General features: G+C 37.8%; 2 protein-coding genes across 3 annotated transcripts in view; both read left to right on the top strand.

Annotated features, from left to right (window-relative positions):
• The window catches only part of LOC118924787 (C-type lectin domain family 2 member D-like), a 41491-nt gene extending 23052 nt beyond the window's left edge, over positions 1–18439 (top strand). For both annotated transcript variants that reach the window (XM_036909893.2, XM_057492499.1), the window contains 3 exons: positions 11903–12087; positions 16016–16119; positions 18202–18439. In XM_036909893.2, coding sequence (XP_036765788.1) covers positions 11903–12087; positions 16016–16119; positions 18202–18340 — 428 coding nt within the window. In that variant the 3' untranslated portion in view covers positions 18341–18439. The remainder of the gene's footprint in view (positions 1–11902; positions 12088–16015; positions 16120–18201) is intronic.
• LOC130680868 (zinc finger RNA-binding protein-like) lies at positions 667–5154 on the top strand. Its single transcript, XM_057492498.1, is given in 4 exon segments — positions 667–1460; positions 1462–1652; positions 1655–2415; positions 2417–5154. Coding segments are annotated over 4 exon segments (3117 nt in total). The 5' UTR covers positions 667–690; the 3' UTR covers positions 3812–5154.
• Positions 18440–24539: the final 6100 nt, after the last annotated feature.

Below are 24539 nucleotides of genomic sequence, written 5' to 3' on the forward strand. Positions count from 1 at the left end.
TTTTAGTCAATATATTAATTAGGATATAGGCTGAGATGATATTAAAAAGAAGGACCACATGACCTCCAATGAGTTCTACACAATGGTATAAAGGGCATATCAAAGTTTGGGCAAAGGGTCTGTTTGTGTTTATACAGAGGATCAAAGCCTAATTGGGCTACCCAGAGAATGAACTAAGATACAATATGAAAAAGAACTTCCAACATCAGCACTCTCTAGAAGAGTCATACCAGAAGATGATCATCAAAAAACCTCAGCAAAGATCCAGGCGCTGCTACAGTTGTAGCTGCATTCATCCCACCGGTTCCTGGACTTGCCATGGGAATGAAGAAGGAGATATCTAAGCTGGCCTGTGCATACAGTAAAACAACAGATTTGACTGGATCTATACTGTTGGAACTCAACCAAGAATTAGGAGAAGTGCAAGTTGTAACGCTCCAAAATCTTACAACTACAGACTATCTACTGTTAAAAGAACATATGGAGGCATGCGAGTGAGTGAAGGAGTGTGAGGCGGGAGGGGAGGCGGCGCGGCTGTGGCCCCGGCCCGGTGTGGACGGCTTCTCACAGGCCTCTCTCTCTCCCTTTCCCTCCCTCGGCGTCTCTGCCCCTCCGCGCGTCCCCTCCCACCATGGGACCCGACTCTCCGTGCCTGCCGCAGTGCCCAGCCAGCTGGGGGAAGATGCCAAAATGGCGACCGGCAACTACTTTGGATTCACCCACAGCGGGGCGGCGGTGGCGGCGGCTGCAGCCCAGTATAGCCAGCAGCCAGCTTCTGGTGTAGCCTACTCTCATCCAACTACAGTTGCTAGCTATACTGTCCATCAGGCTCCAGTAGCTGCACACACAGTTACTGCTGCCTATGCACCAGCAGCCGCCACAGTTGCAGTTGCCAGGCCTGCTCCAGTAGCTGTGGCAGCTGCTGCAACAGCTGCTGCTTATGGAGGCTACCCTACTGCACATACAGATACTGACTATGGTTATACCCAGAGGCAACAAGAAGCACCACCACCACCACCTCCAGCTACTACACAAAACTACCAGGACTCGTACTCATATGTAAGATCCACAGCTCCTGCTGTAGCTTATGATAGTAAGCAGTACTACCAGCAGCCCACAGCAACTGCTGCTGCTGTAGCTGCCGCTGCCCAGCCTCAGCCTTCTGTTGCTGAAACCTACTATCAGACCGCTCCCAAAGCAGGTTATAGTCAAGGTGCAGCTCAGTATACACAAGCCCAGCAAACTCGACAAGTAACAGCCATAAAACCAGCCACACCAAGTCCGGCTGCCACTACTTTCTCCATTTATCCTGTATCTTCCACCGTTCAGCCAGTAGCAGCTGCAGCAACTGTGGTGCCATCCTATACCCAGAGTGCTACTTATAGTACCACAGCAGTTACTTACTCTGGCACGTCTTATTCAGGTTATGAGGCAGCGGTGTACTCGGCCGCCTCCTCCTACTGCTGCTGCCGCCGCCACTGCTGCCACCCCCGCCTGGACAGGGACCACCTTCACTAAAAAGGCGCCATTCCAGAATAAACAGCTGAAGCCAAAACAGCCTCCCAAACCGCCCCGGATTCACTATTGTGATGTTTGTAAGATCAGCTGTGCTGGACCACAGACTTATAAAGAACATTTAGAAGGACAAAAACATAAAAAAAAGAAGCTGCATTGAAAGCCTCACAAAATACCAGCAGCAGCAACAGCTCTGCCCGTGGGACTCAGAACCAGCTGCGCTGTGAGCTCTGTGATGTGTCCTGCACAGGAGCAGATGCATATGCTGCCCACATTCGTGGTGCTAAGCATCAGAAAGTGGTTAAATTACACACGAAACTTGGTAAACCCATTCCTTCAACAGAACCAAATGTTGTCAGCCAAGCTACTTCTTCAACAGCTGTGTCTACTTCAAAACCAACAGCCTCTCCTTCAAGCATTGCATCGAGCAATTGTACTGTGAATACTTCATCAATTGCAACTTCTTCAGTGAAAGGTCTTACAACTACAGGAAACTCGTCTCTAAATAGCACATCCAACACTAAAGTAGCAGCAGTTCCTACAAATATGGCTGCCAAGAAAACCTCTACACCCAAAATAAACTTTGTTGGTGGTAATAAGCTGCAATCAACAGGAAATAAAACAGAAGACTTAAAAGGAGCTGAATGTGTTAAAAGCACTCCTGTCACTTCTGTTCAGATACCAGAAGTAAAGCCAGACACAGTGTCAGACCCAGTTACACCTGCATCTCTTGCTGCGTTGCAGAGTGACGTGCAGCCAGTGGGCCATGATTATGTGGAGGAGGTACGAAATGATGAAGGAAAAGTAATTCGGTTCCATTGTAAATTATGCGAGTGCAGTTTTAATGATCCCAATGCTAAGGAGATGCACTTAAAAGGGCGAAGACACAGACTTCAATATAAAAAAAAAAGTAAATCCAGATTTGCAAGTAGAAGTAAAGCCTAGTATTCGAGCAAGAAAGATTCAAGAAGAGAAAATGAGGAAGCAAATGCAGAAAGAGGAGTATTGGCGAAGACGAGAAGAAGAAGAACGCTGGAGAATGGAAATGAGACGTTATGAAGAGGACATGTACTGGAGACAAATGGAGGAAGAACAGTATCATTGGGATGATCGCCACCGAATGCCTGATGGAGGCTATCCACATGGTCCCCCAGGCCCATTAGGCCTTCTGGGAGTCCACACAGGCATGCCTCCTCAGCCACAGGGGCCTGCACCTTTACGTCGCCCTGACTCATCTGATGACTGTTATGTGATGACAAAACATGCGACCATTTATCCAACTGAAGAGGAATTACAGGCAGTTCAGAAAATTGTTTCTATCACTGAACGTGCTTTAAAACTTGTTTCAGACAGTTTGTCTGAACATGAGAAGAGCAAGAACAAAGAGGGAGATGATAAGAAAGAGGGAGGTAAAGACAGAGCTTTAAAGGGAGTTTTGCGAGTGGGAGTTTTGGCAAAAGGATTACTTCTCCAAGGAGATAGAAATGTCAACCTTGTTTTTCTGTGCTCAGAGAAACCTTCAAAGACATTATTAAGCCGTATTGCAGAAAACCTACCCAAACAGCTTGCTGTTATAAGTCCTGAGAAGTATGACATAAAATGTGCTGTGTCTGAAGTGGCAATAATTTTGAATTCATGTGTGGAACCCAAAATGCAAGTCACTATCACCCTGACATCTCCAATTATTCGAGAAGAGAACATGAGGGAAGGAGATGTAACCTCAGGTATGGTGAAAGACCCACCGGACGTCTTGGACAGGCAAAAATGCCTTGACGCTCTGGCTGCTCTACGCCACGCTAAGTGGTTCCAGGCTAGAGCTAATGGTCTGCAGTCCTGTGTGATTATCATACGTATTCTCTGGGACATCTGTCAGCGAGTTCCAACTTGGTCTGATTTTCCAAGCTGGGCTATGGAATTACTAGTAGAGAAAGCAATCAGTAGTGCCTCTAGTCCTCAGAGCCCTGGTGATGCACTAAGAAGAGTTTTTGAGTGCATTTCTTCAGGGATTATCCTTAAAGGTAGTCCTGGACTTCTGGATCCTTGTGAGAAAGATCCCTTTGATACCTTGGCAACAATGACTGACCAGCAGCGTGAAGACATCACATCCAGTGCACAGTTTGCTTTGAGACTCCTTGCATTCCGCCAGATACACAAAGTTCTAGGCATGGATCCATTACCCCAAATGAGCCAACGTTTTAACATCCACAACAATAGGAAACGAAGAAGGGATAGCGATGGAGTTGATGGATTTGAAGCTGAGGGGAAAAAAGACAAAAAAGATTATGATAACTTTTAAAAAGTTTCTGTAAATCTGCAGTGTTAAACAACAGGTGCCCCATTTGTTGGCTGTTTTTCATTCATAAAAATGTCTACTTCAGAAAATTTATGAATTTCATGAAAGAACCAAGTTTTTCTGTGACATTAAAATCTTAATGTACAGTGTTAGGTATATGAATGGAAAGACACACACCCCCATGTTTGCCCCACAAAAACCTGTGCTCCAACTAGGGGAAAAACTGTGGTTCAGGTTTTTTCTCCTTTATTTTGGTTTTATTACTGGTTGCCCTAGCTCTCCCTATTTTTGTGTCTTTTATTAACTAGTCTTATTAAATCTTTACTGTATTTAATGCAGTATTTGTGCTTCAGTTGCTATGTGTATTTTGATGTTTTTATTTAGAGGGTTTGTTTGTTCTTTGACACTAGTTATTTTGTGTTACAGATCATATCCTTTACCCCTTCTTAATATTTTACAGCAGTACGTTTTTTGTAACGTGAAACTGCAGAATTTTTTTCCTTTTGTTTTGTTATTCTATATGTGATGGATTACAACACAAAAAGTTATCCTGCCATTTAAGTGCTCAGAACTGAATGTTTCTGCAGATCTTGTGGCATTTGTCTCTCTAGTGTGAATATAAAGGTGTAATTAAGAAAGATTTCTGGTAATCTAATCAAGTTTGCTGTTAGTTGTGCATTAGCAGTATAAAAGCTAATATATACTATATGGTCTTGCAACAGTTTTAAAGCTTCTGCATTATTGATAATAAAAATGCATGACATTTTTGTTTTTAATAGACTTTTAAAATTATAATTTTAGGTTTGACACGTAGATCTTTGTACAGTTGACTTTTTGACATAGCAAGGCCAAAAATAACTTTCTGAATATTTTTTTCTTCTGCATAAGTGGAAAGGACATTTTTCATATAAGTGGGCTAACCAATATTTTCAAAAGAACTTTATCATTGTGCAACTAACAACAGTAACTAGCCCTTAATTATGATGACAGTTCCTTACTGGTGTGTGTGAGAGTACTCTAGCAACTATTACAGTATAACACAATTGAATGATTCCTGCTCCGCCCCCATATCCCATCACCCAGATACTTTACAGTTCTATTAACAGTGAGGTTGATAAAGTATTACTGATAAAAATTAAGATTAAGGAAAACAAAATTATTTGGTGTGGCCATCTTACATGCTTATGTGTCCTACAAAAAGCTAAATATTCTAGCAGTGGTGTAATGAAAAGTTACACCTTACCATTGATGTATGTATGCTCTGGTACACAGAGGTCCTTTGTTGTCACAGCACTACAGTGAAATACACAAATAAAAACTTAACTTCAAAAAAAAAAAAAAAAGAACATATGGGATGTGAACAGTTCCCAGGAATGGGTTGTTTTAATTTGTCTGATTTCTCTCAGACTGTTCAAGTTCAGTTGGACAATATCCATCATATCATAGATAAATTTTCACAAATGCCTAGGATGCCTAACTGGTTTTCTTGGTTTCACTGGAGATGGCTAGTAATTATAGGTCTGCTTTGGTTATGTAACTGTATTCCTATTATGTTAATGTGTGTGCGCAATTTAATTAGTAGTTTAAAACTTATACATGCTTAAGTTACTCCACAAGAAGATATGTCAAAGAAATGATCAATCTTCCCATGTTTTCTTACATCTGCTACTTCTATAGCTTTTCTTCTTCCTTCCTAATTACAACTCTTAAATAGAATTCATGCCTCAAGGGAGAAATGTGGGATTCACATATAAATCAAGTATAAAAATCAAACAAATATTCATATTTGACCTGATTGTTTATAGTTCATAATGCGTGATCAAAACCGAAAGTTTCTGTGATGACTGCCCTTGCACTGTTCACCATGTAAGAACTTATTCACTATGTGAGAATTTGTTCACCATGTAAGAACTTGTTCGTTATGCTTCAGAAGATTGGAGACTGATGAGAATTAGGCTTGGGGTGGATTAATGATTGTGCATTGAGCATTGAGTCCCCTATACAGAATTTTATTGTTGTTAACAACCATTTGATCAATAAATATGAGAGATGCCCTCTCAAAAAAAAAAGAAAGAAATAAAAAAAGAAATCAGAGCTTCAGAGAAAAAAAAAAAAAAAGAGGGACCACAAAAAGCATGATGGCTTACAAAACAGATATTTTTGACCTCTCAATGGTCCTGGAATGACAGGATGAAGCCATGGGACTGCTATTTTCCATCATTCTCCAGGATATCATTGGCTTCTGGAGAATGTCACCATCCAGTCAGGGTTTCCTGAAAGAAAGGAAGAGAGGCATAGAGGAGAGATGCTCCATCTTCTAAGCTCTGAAACAGAACATAGCATACATCCCTTCCACTCAGATATCATTTGTGGAAACTTAGTAATAAAGGCACACATAAATGAAAAGGAGTCTGGGAAGTGTGAATCTGTCCAGGTTCTACTAGATTATTATGGAAAGGGAGGAAAAAAGAAGTTAAAAATTACCCAGAATCTACTATAGTGTATATATTCTTCTATGTTTTAGATCCTTTTTTTGGGGGGGGGTATTTTTTGAATTGTGGTAAAATATACATAACATAAAGTTACCATTCAAGCATTTTTATATGCAGTACTGTGACATTAAATACATTCACAATGTATGTCCAACCATAAGCACCATCAGTTCCAGAACTTTTTTCATCATCCCAGCAGACACTCTGTACCCATTAAACAATAAATTCCCATTCTCCCCCTGGACTCAGCCCTGGAAACCATTTTTCTACTTTATATCTTTACAAATATACCTTTTCTAGGGTTCCTTTGAGAGGAATTATACAATGTTTGTCCTTTTATGTTTGGCTTATTTCATTTAGCACAACATCTTCAAGGTTCCTCCATCTCATAGTATATATTTTCATTCCTTTTTAAGGCAGAAAAATATTCTATTATATCTACATATGATGTATCTATTCATCTGTTGATGAACATTTGTGTTTACTGGGCAATATTGTGAATAATGCTGTGAACAATGGTGTAGTACATACATCTGAGTCTCTTTCCCTTCTTGTGGTGTATACATAGAAAGGGAACGACTGGATCATACTGTAATTCCATGTTTAACAGCTGCTAAACTGTTCCATCATTTTACATTCCCACCAGAGACACACAAGGGTGCCAATTTCTCCACATCCTTGTCAACTTTATTTTCCTTTTTTTGTTTGTATAGTTGCCACCCAGTGGGGACAAAGTTGTATCTCATGGTGGTTTTCATTTGCAATTCCCTAACTAGTGAGGCTGAGCATCTTTCATGTACTATGTGGCCATCTGGTTATCTCCTTGGGAGAAATGACTTTTTCAATTGGGTTGCTTGTCTCAGGTTTTTCTGATTTTGTGTCTTTCCTGGGCCTGTATGGGGTTTTCCAAATTCTTCCATAAGTGGAACTGCTTTTGGATGCCATAATTTCCCAGACAGTTCTGGCTTCTCCTTAGGACCACAGAGGGTTTATGCTCTCTCTCCACCTCAAATCTCTCGCTTCAGTCATTTGCGGGCCCTAGTCTCCTGCACTTCCCGCTCCCAGTGGCTGCTGCCTTGCTGTCTCACATCCAAGTTGGCAAAACAGACACCAGTCCTTGTGGCAGCGCCGAGACGTGAAAACATTACACAAAGGTCTGCTCTGCTCCCTGCATTCTGAGAGAGGGAACAGGGAACTGGTCTGCACCCCCCACCCCCTGCTTTCTTTACATCAAAACTGCTGCTATATGCATTAGAGAGCATCTCATGGGTAGATAAAAATACCACAAAACTTTCCTACCACTTTGAAGATGTAATATATAATTTTTTCAAGAAAAGATGTGTTTGCCTAGGCAAACTTACATACCCCAGGACACAGTGATAGTTCACACTAGGTCACACTCCTTGATAAACCTTGATAATAGCAGAGTGATACAGAGAACTATTCCCTTGGGTAATTCAAAACAAAATCCATGATTTAATTCAAGTACAGAAAGCCAGTTGAAATATATGCTCTTGTCTTCCTATGTTTTTTATGTCCTGTCTCATCCTCCATACATGCTTGTTCACCTTTTATTAAATTCCTCTTAGGTCACCGAGCTGCTGGCCAGATTACAGGTTGAGGACAGTAGAGAGTTTAAGAGCAGAGTTGAGGGTAGACTGATTTAGAATGCTTGGATGTGAATTCTCTTTTGTTTGTGTAGCTTTTTAATCTTGCACAACTCTGATAATCTTTCATTGCTTGAGTTTACTCGGTATTGTTATAATGATTAAATGCATTTGTATATGATTGAACTTGGTCAATGTTTGGAGCATACTAAGTATATAGTGAATATTATAATTTGTCAGAAAACTCAAATTGCTTTTAGTTAAAAGACAATACTGAAGTTATGAGCATACTGCTAAAAAAGCCAAAATTTCCTAAAATCATATGAACCCATAATGTAATAAAATTTGATGAAAATCAGAAATGGTTGAATAAATTGCCCTAAAGTCATACACTTCATACATGGCAAGACAAGATTATGACCCAGTTATTTTGGATCCACTAGAATTTACTCCCTTTTAAAACAAATGTATTTTCACACTTCTATTTTTCAGGAATGTATTAATTAATATTGGTTGGATGCTCTGAGTTCTCATAGCACTTGTTCCTGATGGTGTAAGCATTTATTTATGTGTATGCTTTTCATGTTTACTTTGAGGAACTTGAGGGAATACTTTTTTTTCCTGTATCCTTAGTCCCTAGCCCAGTACTTGATACAGGATAAATGTTCAATAACAATCACTGATTGAAAAAGTTTCTAATATTTTATCCTTTTGAATATAATTTTAAGTATCTGTGCTTCATTTTCCAACTTGCCAATTTCTCTATCCACATCATTCACTAAAATTCTGGTGAGAGGCTTTACCTCCTAAAAGTTGGAGGGGGCCTGGAGCAGTGGTTAGGTGCATACACATTTCACCATCAAACTATTGGGATTCAAGTTCCAAATCTTCAAGTCTGAGCCATGGAACTTTGGGAAAATTACTTGGAATCCTAGTCCTAGTTTTTTCATCTGTAAAATGGGCATAAAATCCACTTTATAGGGTTGTTATCAGGATAAATAATATAAATAAAATACATAGGCCAGTGCCTGGCATGTAATAATAGGTTTAAAAGACAATTTTTGTTATTTTCTGCTTTGGTTTTCTTTTGTATATTCTGTAAGAACATTACAGCTGATGTCTGAGGGACTGATTTTCCAGTCCTATGTAGACTACACTCTTAATTTTTACTTTCTCATATTATTTTAACTGAAAACTTATTTGGGGACCTGTGGTAAAAACCACTCAGCATGATATGTCATGTAAAACAACTCCTGATAGTTCCTACCTTTGCCTGTGACTTTTGCCCTTATTCAGTCATATCCTAAGTTTTGAAATCTGTAACTGCCCTCTGGTGTCACTAAGAAATTACATAGTCGTTCAGTTGCAAAGTCTGCTTTTAAGTATCTGGGTTGCAAAAAACTGCTAGTGGACAAGAAGTACAGAATTTATCCTTAGCTCAATAGCTAAGGTGATGGAATAAATAACTGTAAATCTGGTGTATTCAAATGTTATTAGGATTAAGCAATCTGATTAGATCCACAAGACTGAATCATGCCTAATAAAAATAAAGCCTTCAAAATTGTTTGCCGCTACTTTTATTACTGTAAGTGATAAAAATAATGGCCATCATCATTATTTTCTTTAATGGAAATGTTATAAGATTATAGGTAAAGAAAAGATAGAAGAGGTGATATTTAACCCTTAAAGGTCACCCTCGATTTAAAGATTTCTCTGTGTGCTATTTGCTCAGATCCACTTCTGGACAGAAACCCTGAGTAGAGTGATTACTCATCACTTTCTCTACCTAAACTTGAACTTCACAAAACAAACATGGAGAGGGAACACCTGTTTGGGCTGAGTCAACATGTTTGCCACCTGGTATGTGCAGCAGCCTCGTGTCTAGTAGGTCAAAGGTAGGGACAGAGAGAGAGAGGAAACACAACAGATTCTTTCTTGGATTGCATATCCTGGAGGAAACTTGATTCTGAAAGTATAGCTCAAAACATGCTTATACTGTATCTAATGTAAACCAAGTTTGACAGAGAAAACTACAAGAACATTCCTCTAAACCCCACTCAACCTGAGTAGTAATACAAAATCCACCCCCATTATTAAATCCAGAGGCAGTATTCTAACAGGTCCTTCTAATGCTGCTTATAAATCTTAGACTCAGCAATGTTTGAAATAGTCCATGTTCTAGGTGATCTTCATTTCTCTTTTAATATTTTTATAATTCTACAGAGAATGATCTATTCTTGCCATTCTGTAGCCATAAATGTTACATACTGATGAAGCAAAAATACAGGTTATAGAGATTTAAATCAACAGTACTTACTTAATAAAAGAAAAAGGATAAAGAAGATGTAGTACATATACACAAGGGAATATTATTCAGCCATAAGAAGAAAACAAATCCTACCATTTGCAACAACGTGGATGGAGCTAGAGGGTATTATGCTCAGTGAAATAAGCCAGGCAGAAAAAGACAAGTACCAAATGCTTTCATTCATCTGTGGAGTATAAGAACAAAGAAAAAACTGAAGGAACAAAACAGCAGCAGACTCACAGAACCCAAGAATGGACTAACAGTTACCCAAGGGAAAGGGACTGGGGAGGATGGGTGGGAAGGGAAGGATAAGGGGAAGAAAAGGGGCATTATGATGAGCAGACATAATGTAGTGGGGGGCATGGGGAAGGCAGTATAACACAGAGAAGACAAGTAGTGAGTGATTCTATAGCATCTTACTATGCTGATGGATTGTGACTGTAATGGGGTATGTGGTGGGGACTTCATAATGGGGGGTATCTAGTAACCATAATGTTACTCATGTAATTGTACATTAATGATACAAAAAAAAAGGTAGGAGACTTAAATACCTCAATATTAATCAATAAACTATTTTTGAAACACATTTTAAATCTACAGCCTTCATTTCTTGAAATAATCATAAGAACTTAACTGATGCTTGTGACTGCTTTCCTTCATTACCCATTCTGTTTTTCTTCCTTTCAACTAACCCTTTAACAGAAAAAGATCCCTGATGAGGAGCCAACGTCTGTGGTCATCCTCTAATCTGTCCCTCCTCTTTAAACTCTTTAAAAGTGAAAGCACAATGGGTCTGCATCAATTTGGAAAAAAACAGGTCTGGTCCCTGAAATTACTATATACCTCCTCTTATAGGTGTAGTTTGGTGTCTGGTTTTTAGTGAGTGCCTTAGGACACATTATTTCACTGGTGTTACAAGATTAAACATTCAGGATGTATCAGTGATTATCCATGGCCAGGAGCTGGTCTCATAAGACGCAAATCTCAGGCAAATCATATCATAGAAATTATACTATGTGTACACAACTTCATGATTTGCTACAGAAACTTTCAGAGCTGTTGAGCTGACAGAGGATGGCCACAGAAGGAACTGACAGCAACCAGCAGCTCAGTAGAGACCATCTAGAGGCAGGTTCCTTGCTGTCAATCCTACTTGAAGAGTGCCTCTCTCCTGGTTTTATGGGAATTTTATCACAATAGAAGGAGGGTCAGGGTAAAACTTCTTTCATCCTCATAGGATTATGGAGACATGTGTCTGACCATTTCATCTCAAGTAACTACTCACAGATTTCTGTACCCTGTGCCTCATTTTATTTACTTAAGGTATCTGGAGTTCTTGCAGAACTATCTGTTCTCTAAGGCCCATCAAATGTTGCTATTGATGTAGCTGGTATTTTAAAGAAAGGTAACATTGTTGAAATTCAGGCAGACAGGTACAAGACCCAGAATTTAAGGCATTATTAACTCCTTCAACTCATCCACTAACAAAGGCTTTAGTTGGAATCTCAGCTTTGCCATTTGCTGTGTGATCTATGCAATGATTTTCAGCATCATTTTTCTCATTTGAAAAATAAAGATAAAAATAAGGATAAAATTTTAGTATTTCATAAGACTACTGCAAAATATATTCAAAAGCATTGGGTAATATATATAGGAAAATATAAAAGCAAATTGTTTTTATTTTCAGTAACTAGAGTTAAATTCCATCAAAAGCAATCAGAATGCCCTGAAGCTGCATGCCCAGAGAGCTGGATTGGTTTCCAAAGAAAGTGTTTCTACTTTTCTGATGACACCAAAAACTGGACATTCAGTCAAAAATTCTGTGTCTCACAAGGTGCTGATCTTGTTCAGGTTGAAACTCTCCAGGAACTGGTAAGAAAATAGTTCTGGCTCAAATAAAAAATTGGTCCAACCAAGGCACTCTGTCATTCTATGCAAGAGTGTCTAAGATACAGGTTTAGACACCTAACTAGATGACTGATTTTTCAGCATAAGCAGAGAGGAAACCAGTAGGTGCTATATTGTGCAAGGGGCCATGTATAGTTACTTTAACACTCATAGCTAGAAGATGGCCAGAGAGTAAGCAAGTTCCTTCTTTGATTTATGAGCAAGAACTATGTAAGTATGGATTAGAAAATTAAAGATGGGAACATGTTACACTTGTACAAAGTTAATAACATTGCTTCAAAATAAATCAAGCAGGATTGATGTCAGGAAAGACGGTGGAATAGGAAGCTTCTGGAATCTGTACCTCACCTAAACAACTATTAAAATGACAGAAATTCTGTAAAGTAACTAATTTGAAACTCTGTAGTCCTCCAGCATCTAAGGGAGAGTTTAATGAAGAGGCTGGTGAATTTCAGTTAATCTCAGTGAATTTCAGCATTCTCACTCAGTCTGGGCTACCTTCATAGCAGAGAGCCACAGGGACTGCTGTCCATGGTCCTCATATAGCTTGTGGGGCCAGGGTGGGCAATGAGAACCTTGTTTTCCAAATTTTGGGGTTATATGCTGCTATTTCTGATTGCTGCTTTTCACTGCTAAGGGACAAGCACAAAGGCAGTCCACCACTGTTTTCAATCCCCACCAACTGAAGTGGTTTCCAGAGGATTTAAAGAAACAGTAATTATGTTTCCCCCTTGGGAGTTGGGCACATGAGAAAAACTTTGGCAGGTAATTGGCTGGCCATAAAGATAACAAAACAGAGATTTTGGTGACCATACACAATAGGGAATACACATCTTACAAAAATAGTTTGTAAAAGTCACAACCAGATGGCTCCAAACCTCAATAATCAAAATATAACAGTCCCCAAAGAGCAGAATTAGGTTTCCAAAGTTGCTACAACAAAATACTCGTAACATCTACCTCTCAATGAGAAATTGCAGGACACACAAAGGAAGGGATAGCCCATTCACAGGGTTATACAGAAAGCATTCCCGAGGGAGCTCAGACATTGGAAATATTAGTCAAAGATATTAAATCTTCCTTGTAAATATGTTCAAGTAGCTTAAAGAAGTAACAGACAAAAAAACTAAAAGAAACCAGGAAAATGACGAATAAAATAAGAGTATCTGCAAAGAGGTAGGAACTATTAAAAGGATAAAATAGAAATTCTGGAGCTGAAAAGTACAATAACTGAAATGAAAAACTTATTACAGAGGTCAGCAGCATATGTGAAGAGGAAGAAGAAAGGATCAGCAAACTTGAATATAGGGCAACTGAAAATGTCCAGTTTGAGGAACAGAAAGGAAAAAGAATGAAAATAAACAGATCCTGAAGGGACTGTAATATGTCACCAAGCAGACCAACATTTGCATTATAGAAATCTCAGAAGGAAGAGAAAGGAGTAGGAAAAAAAAAATGAAATAATGGCTGAAAACTCAAATTTAAGGAAAGACAGGAATATACAGGTCTTAAGAGGCTCAACAAACTCCAAGCAAGATAAGCTAAAAGAGAACCACTTTGAGACAAATTATGGTGTTGAAACCCAAAGAGAGAGGTTTGAAAGTAGCAAGAGAAGCAACTAGTCATATACATGGGATCCTGAACAAGATTAACTGCTGATTAATTTTGAGACACCATGGAAGTGAGAATGCAGTGGAATGGCATAAAGTTCTGAAAGAAAAAAAATCATCAATCAAGAATTCAGTATATAGCAAAACTATCTTTCAAAATGGAAGAGAAATTAAGACATTTCTAGATAAACAACTGAGAGAGTTTCTTACCACTAGACCTATCCTACAAGCAATGATAAAGGCTGGAATTAAAGTATATTAGACCGTGACACAGAGCCAAAGGAATAAGGAACAGTCATAAAGGTAACCACACAAATATAAAATCCAGAATTACTGTACTTTTGTTACAGTTTGTGGTTCTCCTTCTCACATACAATTTAACAGGTAAATTCATAAGGCAATAATTATAAATCTGGGCAAACAACATATACATATGCAATCTATGACAATAATATAAAGAGAGTGAGTTGGAGATATGTGGGGCAAAATTTCTGTACATTATTGAAACCAAGTTCACCTTATAAACGAGGTTGTTATCAATTTAATATGTTAATTGCAATCCCCAAGGTAACCACTAATAAAATTACTAAAAGAAGTACAGAAAAGAAGGAAATCAAAATGGTACATTGCAAAAAAAATCAAATACAATATAATGCAGTAATAGAGGAATTGAAAAATAAACAACATATAAGACATGTGGACAACAGATAAATGGCAGGTGTAAGTCCTTCCTCATCAGAAGTTACACTGCATATTAAAAGGCACTATCCTATTAAAAGGCAGAGACTGGCAGATTTATTAAAAACAAGAGAAAATAAGATCCATCTATATGCTCTACAAGAGACTCATGTTAGATATAAGGACACAAAGAAGGTGAAAGTAAAAGGATGGAAGAAGATATTCCTTGCAAATAGAACTGGGTGACTCTATTCTCGTTAGACAGAATAGACTAAAGCAAAAAAGTTTCCAAGGGACAAAGAAGGACATTACATACTGATGAGAGTTTTGGTTAGCAAAAAGATATAATAATTATAAACATTTATGTGTCTAATAACACAGTCCCAAAACATACAAAGGAAAAACTAACAGAACTGAAATGAGAAACAGTTCTACAATAACAGTTGGAGGCTTCAAAACTCCACTTTCAATAATGGGTAGAATAACCAGACAGAGGAACAATAAGGAGAGGTCTTGAATAACACTATAAACCCATTATAAACCCATTAGGCCTAACAGACATATGCAGAACACTCCACCCAACAACTGCAGAATACACATTCTTCTCAAGTGCATGTGAACATTCTCCAGGATAGACCATATGGTGGCCATAAAAGAAGTTCATAAATTTGAAAAGATTAAAATCATACAAAGTTTATTCTGTAATCACAATGGAATCACACTAGAAATCATTAACAGAAGGAAAACTGGAAAAACCACAAATAATGGGGAAATCAAACAACCCACTCTTAAACATCTGATGATGGAAAAGGAAATCACAAGGGAAATTAGAAAATACCTTAAGACAAATGAAATGAAAACACAACGTGTCAAAAGTTAAGCTATGCAGTAGAGGCAGTACTAAGAGGGAAATTTACAGCTTTAAAAAAATATCTAAATTCAATAAAAACACTGCATACCTTAGGGAACTGAAAAAAGAAAAGCAAAAATAAATGTCAGTTTTAAAACTTCAAAACTGTAAAGATTTCCCTAAGAAGGCTCTAAATCCATTAATCATAAAGGAAAATTATACATATAAAATATTAAAATTAATACCTATAATCATAAAAAGCCACTCTAAGTGTTGACAGGAATGTGTAGCAAAGGAAAGTGGGCTTCACTGCTGCTGTGAGTATAATTTGGCACAATAACATTAGAAAAGAGTTTGGTGTGATTTGGTAAAGTTGGCAATAGGCATTCACTGTGGCCTAATAATTCCATTCCAGGACAGGTGCCAAGAATGTCATAATAGCATTCATAATAATTTCAAACTTGAAGTAACCTTAGCATCAAACAACAGCAGAATAGATAAATTATGGAATAGTAATATAAAGGGGTACCATGCTGACATAAAAGCAAACAAGTTATCAGCAATTTCAGTTTTCATCCTCCCTATGTATGCATGGTCTACAGCATACCTACTCTCCATGTATTATTAAACAATAGAAAATTAAAAAGAAGGAAATTTTAAGAGCAATTAAGAATACAGGATACAAGCAATATGTATTCTAGGAGAGGCCAGGCAATGACAGTTCTTTGACTACCATTTCTGTGTTTTCTGAAAGCATTTCCTATTGAGGTATAAAGGTCCCTCAGACCACTGGATTGGGCTGAGCAGAGAACAAGGCCAAACATGGAAATGGATAAATGGCACTGAATGGACTGAATTGTAAGTTATGAAAATTATGTCAGCAATATTTATATTTGAATTTAATTTGAATTTATAAATGAATTTACTTTAAATGTGTTCTCCATGCATGTGCTCTAAAAATTTAATCTAAGATTAGTCATAAATGAAGAAAGTGCCAATTTGTATGTTGTGAAGGTTTTGCAAGCTCCTTCAATCAATCCAAAGCCATGACATTTAGCAACTCTCACTTTGAGGAAACCGTACACCATCTATAAGTTTGTTATTTCTACAACTAAATTAATTGTATTTGCTCTATTGTTCTTTTTAAACTTTAAAATATAAAAATACATGTTAATGTAAGAACTTGTTCATTATGCATCAGAAGATTGGAGACTGACGAAAATTAGGCTTGGGGTGGATTAATGATTGTGCATCATTGAGTATTGACCCCCCTATACAGAATTTTATTGTTGTTAACAACTATTTGATCAATAAATATGAGAGATGCCCTCACAAAATATATATATATATATATATATATAAACACACTTCCAATTGTAAAATAAATAAGTAACTGGGATGTAATGTATAGCATAAGGAATATAGTCAAAATATTGTAACAACTTGGTATGGTGATAGCTGGTACCTAGAATTATCATGTATATAAATGTTGAATCACTGTGTTGTACACCTGAAACTCATGTAATACTGTGTGTCAACTACCCTTCAATAAAAAAAAAAAAAAAGAGGAAAAAAAAAATACATGTTAAATTACTATATAAAACTACCATTGCATCAGTCTTCAGTAATTTACAGAGGGTTTATGAGTGATGGTAATAATGCCTATTATTTTTAAGATTACAGTTATAATGTTCAGGACAGGCAAAGTTTGGCATTTTTGAATTTAATCTTGATTGCATACTTAGAGGATCTTTATGGTACTGAAAAGATTTTGGATAATGCTGGAAGACTTGGGTTCAGACAATTTCACTAAATGTTTGCTTGTCTGAGGAGATGAGGAGGTTCTGAAATACTGCTTTATGATGACAAAGTAGTCAACACTGGAAAAATATTATTTAGTCAAAATGGCATTGAGCTACAGGTAGTTTTGAAAAACAGTCTTCCCATTAGCTTTTTCACCTTGGACAGATGGTGAATTTTAGAACTCTTGTACTTGCAGTGCTCATCACACTGTGGATAGTTGATATTTAGGATTAATCTCTATTTCTTCCTTTACAATACTGAAATAATAATATACTAATTCTCAAAGTGTTTTAAGGATCAAGCACATTGACAACTATACAGTTGTTGAAAATATTGGAAATTCAAGTGTTTATGTGGAAAATATTATATTATTAAGGCCTAGCATATCTCACAATTAGCAAATTCTATCAGACTATAGCAATTTCAACCAGCTAACAGGAAAAACTTATCTAAATGCCCACCCAAATGTCTGTGTCAGGCCATTTCAACACAGCTGAACAGCACTGTAGTTTCAGTACTATATCAAGTAGGGAAATAGGAAGATATGGTAAAACAAAGGACTTAGATAAAGCTCTGAAGTTTTCGGTTATTTAAGGAAGTGGAATATTGCTGAAACTATGGAGAAAAAACAGATGTCTGACCTCTCCCACCAGCCAAGCAAGGCTTTGGATGTAGTTGAAAGAACACTATGCATATTGGTTCACTGTCCCTATAGCTGCTTTGCTGTATCTCCAGGTGATGAAAAGACTATTGGATAGTTAGTGATTGATAACATAAGCCAAGAAAAAACGAGGGCCTGTGACCAACAACAAAACTACCTGTAACTCAGCAGCTTTCTCCACTCCTTTCCTAAAATGAAGGTGGAAATAGCCTAGACCCTGTAGTTTCATCAATCTAGGTATGAATCCCAGTTTTACTTGTTATAGGAAATTGGGGAATGCAGACTGTTTTCTTCTATAAAAAGAGATAATAATACTTACCTCACAAGGTAATTTTTAATATTAAAGAGATGATATGTATAATTCATCTTATACTCAGAGGCCAAAGTAATGTTTCCTTATTTTTTCATCTTTACTCCCTCTGCTCTTGAAGAAATGCCCAGTGGTCAACTGATTGATTCTGCTTCTTTCATTGCAGTTTTCCGATCAGAGGAGGAGGGGAGCATGCCTATCTGAATGACAAAGGTGCCAGTAGTGCGAGGCGCTACACAGAGAGGAAGTGGATTTGTTCCAAACTAGACACACATGCCCAGCTGAGGAGGCGAAGCCCTAACTGATCTTCAGACACACATTGTGAAATGACTGACCAATTGCTATCTCCAGTTATTCTTATCTACTTTTAAAAATTTTTTCCTAGTAAAACTGCTTTGCTTATATTTTAATATTTTCATTTTATTTTTAGGTATATAATCTTGAGTATAAAGTTGAAGGTTTGTAGTAGTTATTGTTTTATAATGAACAGTTCGTGTTCTCACCTATGCATATGCCAGGTAAAAATCAAGATGGTGTATAGTGAGCTCTGCCTAGCTGCCTTCTCCTTGAGCTATTCTTTGTGGGCTTGCACAAGTCTGTGACCACTTGAAGCCTCAGCCTGGAGCTTCTCAGTCCTCCCACTATTCCTGGATCCAAAGGAAGAATGGGTATTCTGTTTTTGGATGGAATGTTCTGTATATATCTGTGAATTCCATTTGATCTGATGTGTTGTTCAAATTATAAGGATGTTTTTTTAGATGACATTTGAGTTTCATCCTAACAGCTTTTGGATCTGAACTGCAAAGCTCGCTCTTCCCTGGATCTCTAGTCTGCGGGCCTGCACACACAGAGTTTGGATTTATCAGCTATGTGAGCCAATTTCTTAGAAGAAATCTCTTTCTCTCTATATATACATTCTATTGGTTCTGTTTCTCTGGAGATACCTAACACAGTAACTCCCTAGAGGATAAGTTTTTGACTAATGGGAACAGGAAAAAGGAAGAACCATAAGATACTTTCTCCATTTGGAAGCAAAGACATTTGATAGTGGCTCTCTGAGGGAATCCAGAAATAATGAACAATCTATTCAGCTTTTAAAGACAATTTTAAAAACTTTAAGCTTTTTTAAAAAACATAGTCTTCAGTGTGTTTTGTATATAGAGTTTGATTTTTGTTATACAGTTTATTGGTTTTCTCTCATTATTTTTTTTTCTTTTTTTTTTTTTTTATTGAAGGGTAATTGACAACAGTATTACATTACATTAGTTTCAGGTGTACAACACAGTGATTCAACATTTATATACATGATAATTCTAGGTACCAGCTATCACCATACCAAGTTGTTACAATATTTTGACTATATTCCTTATGCTATACATTACATCCCGGTTACTTATTTATTTTACAATTGGAAGTGTGTTTATATATATATATATATATGTATATATTTTCTGAGGGCATCTCTCATATTTATTGATCAAATAGTTGTTAACCACAATAAATTTCTGTATAGGGGGGTCAATACTCAATGCACAATCATTAATCCACCCCAAGCCTAATTTTCGTCAGTCTCCAATCTTCTGATGCATAACGAACAAATTCTTACATGGAGTACAAATTCTTACATAGTGAATAAGTTACATGGTGAGCAGTGCAAGGGCAGTCATCACAGAAGCTTTCAGTTTTGTTCATGCATTATGAACTATACACAGTCAGTTCAAATATGAATATTCATTTGATTTTTAAACTTGATTTATATGTGGATACCACATTTCTCTATTATTATTATTTTTAATAAAATGCTGAAGTGGTAGGTAGATACGAGATAAAGGTAGAAAACAGAGTTTAGTGTTGTAAGAGAGCAAATGTAGATGGTCAGGTGTGTGCCTGTAGACTATGTGTTAATCCGAGCTAGACGAGGGCAATAAACATCCACGTATGCAGAAGATTTCTCTCAGAACATGAGGGGGGAGGTTCTAAGCCTCACCTCTGCTGCTCCCCATTTTCCCACCACATGGCCCCCTGCGACTGTGCCTGTCTTAGGTTGTTCCTCCCTTGAGGAATCTTACCCGTCTCTGGCTAACCAGTCATCTTCCGGGGCCATACAGGGAAATGTTAATTTGTTAAGTGAGAGAGAAGCCTTATTGTTTGAAAAGGTTAGCTTTTTACTTCTTTGCATATTTATGCCCTGTGGCTTCTATGCCCAGCATTTGTCTTGAGGTGTCTTTACCACTTGGAAGAATTATGATACTCGGTAAATTCGACATGTGGCACGAGTTCTATTTAAAGGTTGTGATTAGGTAGGAAGAAGAAAAGCTATAGAAGTAGCAGGCAGAAGAAAACCTGGGAAGATTGATTATTTCTTTGACATATCTTCTTGTAGAATAACTTCAGCATGGATAGGTTTTAAACTACTAATTAAATTGTGCACACACATTAACATAATAGGAATATAGTTACCTAACCAAAGCATACCTGTAATTACCAGCCATCTCCAGTGAAACCAAGAAAACCAGTTAGGCACCTTAGGCATTTGTGAAAACTTATCTATGATATGGTGGATATTGTCCGACTTAACTTGAACAGTCTGAGAGAATTCAGATAAACTAGAACAACCCATTCCTGGGGACTGTTCATATCCCATATGCTCTTTTAATGATAAATAGTCTGTGGTTGTAAGATTTTGGAGTGCTACAATTTGCACTTCTCCTAATTCTTGGTTGAGTTTCAACAGTATAGATCCAGACAAATTTTTTGTTTTACTGTATGCACAGGCCAGCTTAGATATCTCCTTCCTCATTCCCATGGTAAGTCCAGGAACTGGTGGGATGAGTGCATCTACACCTGTAGCAGTGCATGGATCTTTGTTGGAATTTTTTTTTTGCTGATCATCTTCTGTCATGAGTCTTCCCGAGAGTGCTGATGTTGGAAGTTCTTTTTCATATTGTATCTTAGTTCATTTTCGGGGTAGCCAAATTAGGCTTTGATCCTCTGTATAAACACAAACAGACCCTTTGCCTACACTTTTATATGCCCTTTATATCATTGTGTAGAACTCATTAGAGGTCACCACATAGGAACTGCTTTTTTTTTTTTTTTAATCATTAATCTACACTTACATGACGAATACTTTGTTTACTAGGCTCTCCCCTATACCAGGTCCCCCCTATATACTCCTTTACAGTCACTGTCCATCAGCGTAGCAAACTGTTGTAGAATCACTACTTGTCTTCTCTGTGTTGTACAGCCCTCCCCTTTCTCCCACCCCGCTATGGATGCTAATCTTAATACCCTCTTTTTCTGCCCCCCCTTATCCCTCCCTACCCACCCATCCTCCCCAGTCCCTTTCCCTTTGGTACCTGGTATTCCATTCTTGAGTTCTGTGATTCTGTTGCTGTTTTGTTCCTTCAGTTTTTCCTTTGTTCTTATATTCCACAGATGAGTGAAATCATTTGGTATTTCTCTTTCTCCGCTTGGCTTGTTTCACTGAGCATAATACCCTCCAGCTCCATCCATGTTGCTGCAAATGGTTGGATTTGCCCTTTTCTTATGGCTCAGTAGTATTCCATTGTGTATATGTACCACATCTTCTTTATCCATTCATCTACCGATGGACATTTAGGTTGCTTCCAATTCTTGGCTATTGTAAATAGTGCTGCGATAAACATAAGGGTGCACTGATCTTTCTCATACTTGATTGCTGCATTCTTAGGGTAAATTCCTAGGAGTGGAATTCCTGGGTCAAATGGTAAGTCTGTTTTGAGCATTTTGATGTACCTCCATACTGCTTTCCGCAATGGTTGAACTAACTTACATTCCCACCAGCAGTGTAGGAGGGTTCCCCTTTCTCCACAGCCTCGCCAACATTTGTTGTTGTTTGTCTTTTGGATGGCAGTCATCCTTACTGGTGTGAGGTGATACCTCATTGTAGTTTTAATTTGCATTTCTCTGATAATTAGCGATGTGGAGCATCTTTTCATGTGTCTGTTGGCCATCTGTATTTCTTTTTTGGAGAACCGTCTGTTCAGTTCCTTTGCCCATTTTTTAATTGGGTTATTTGTTTTTTGTTTGTTGAGGCGTGTGAGCTCTTTATATATTCTGGACATCAAGCCTTTATCGGATGTGTCATTTTCAAAGATATTCTCCCATACTGTAGGGTTCCTTTTTGTTCTATTGATGGTGTCTTTTGCTGTACAGAAGCTTTTCAGCTTAATATAGTCCCACTTGTTCATTTTTGCTGTTGTTTTCCTTGCCTGGGGAGATATGTTCAAGAAGAGGTCACTCATGTTTATGTCTAAGAGGTTTGTGCCTATGTTTTCTTCCAAGAGTTTAATGGTTTTGTGACTTACATTCAGGTCTTTGATCCATTTTGAGTTTACTTTTGTAGATGGGGTTAGACAATGGTCCAGTTTCATTCTCCTACATGTAGCTGTCCAGTTTTGCCAGCACCATCTGTTGAAGAGACTGTCATTTCGCCATTGTATGTCCATGGCTCCTTTATCAAATATTAATTGACCATATATGTCTGGGTTAATGTCTGGATTGTCTAGTCTGTTCCATTGGTCTGTGGCTCTGTTCTTGTGCCAGTACCAAATTGTCTTGATTACTATGGCTTTAAAATAGAGCTTGAAGTTGGGGAGTGAGATCCCCCCTATTTTATTCTTCTTTCTCAGGATTGCTTTGGCTATTCGGGGTCTTTGGTGCTTCCATATGAATTTTTGAATTGTTTGTTCCAGTTCATTGAAGAATGTTGCTGGTATTTTCATAGGGATTGCATCAAATCTGTATATTGCTTTGGGCAGGATGGCCATTTTGATGATATTAATTCTTCCTAGCCATGAGCATGGGATGCGTTTCCATCTGTTAGTGTCCCCTTTAATTTCTTTTAAGAGTGACTTGTAGTTTTCAGAGTATAAGTCTTTCACTTCTTTGGTTAGGTTTATTCCTAGGTATTTTATTCTTTTTGATGCAATTGTGAATGGAGTTGTTTTCCTGATTTCTCTTTCTGTTGGTTCATTGTTGGTATATAGGAAAGCCACAGATTTCTGTGTGTTGATTTTGTATCCTGCAACTTTGCTGTATTCCGATATCAGTTCTAGTAGTTCTGGGGTGGAGTCTTTAGGGTTTTTTTATGTACAGTATCATGTCATCTGCAAATAGTGACAGTTTGACTTCTTCTTTGCCAATCTGGATTCCTTGTATTTTTTTGTTTTGTCTGATTGCTGTGGCTAGGACCTCCAGTACTATGTTAAATAACAGTGGGGAGAGTGGGCATCCCTGTCTAGTTCCCGATCTCAGCGGAAATGCTTTCAGCTTCTCGCTATTCAATATAATGTTGGCTGTGGGTTTTTCATAGATGGCCTTTATTATGTTGAGGTACTTGCCCTCTATTCCCATTTTGCTGAGAGTTTTTATCATGAATGGATGTTGAACTTTGTCAAATGCTTTTTCAGCATCTATGGAGATGATCATGTAGTTTTTGTCTTTCTTTTTGTTGATGTGGTGGATGATATTGATGGACTTTCGAATGTTGTGCCATCCTTGCATCCCTGGGATGAATCCCACTTGGTCATGGTTTATGATGGTTTTGATGTATTTTTGAATTCGGTTTGCTAAAATTTTGTTGAGTATTTTTGCGTCTACGTTCATCAGGGATATTGGTCTGTAGTTTTCTTTTTTGGTGGTGTCTTTGCCTGGTTTTGGTATTAGGGTGATGTTAGCTTCATAGAATGAGTTTGGGAGTATCCCCTCCTCTTCTATTTCTTGGAAAACTTTAAGGAGAATGGGTATTATGTCTTCCCTGTATGTCTGATAAAATTCCGAGGTAAATCCATCTGGCCCGGGGGTTTTGTTCTTTGGTAGTTTTTTGATTACCGCTTCAATTTCATTGCTGGTAATGGTCTGTTTAGATTTTCTGTTTCTTTTTGGGTCAGTCTTGAAGGTTGTATTTTTCTAGGAAGTTGTCCATTTCTCCTAGGTTTCCCAGCTTGTTAGCATATAGGTTTTCATAGTAGTCTCTAATAATTCTTTGCATTTCTGCGGGGTCCGTCGTGATTTTTCCTTTCTCGTTTCTGATACTGTTGATTTGTGTTGACTCTCTTTTCCTCTTAATAAGTCTGGCTAGAGGCTTATCTATTTAGTTTATTTTCTCGAAGAACCAGCTCTTGGTTTCATTGATTTTTGCTATTGTTTTATTCTTCTCAATTTTATTTATTTCTTCTCTGATCTTTATTATGTCCCTCCTTCTGCTGACCTTAGGCCTCATTTGTTCTTCTTTTTCCAATTTCGATAGCTGTGACATTAGACCGTTCATTTGGGATTGCTCTTCCTTTTTTAAATATGCTTGGATTGCTATATACTTTCCTCTTAAGACTGCTTTTGCTGTGTCCCACAGAAGTTGGGGCTTAGTGTTGTTGTTGTCATTTGTTTCCATATATTGCTGGATCTCCATTTTGATTTGGTCATTGATCCATTGACTATTTAGGAGCGTGTTGTTTAGCCTCC

This window comes from Manis pentadactyla, chromosome 14 (genome assembly GCF_030020395.1).
Source record: "Manis pentadactyla isolate mManPen7 chromosome 14, mManPen7.hap1, whole genome shotgun sequence".
Lineage (NCBI taxonomy): Eukaryota > Metazoa > Chordata > Mammalia > Pholidota > Manidae > Manis > Manis pentadactyla.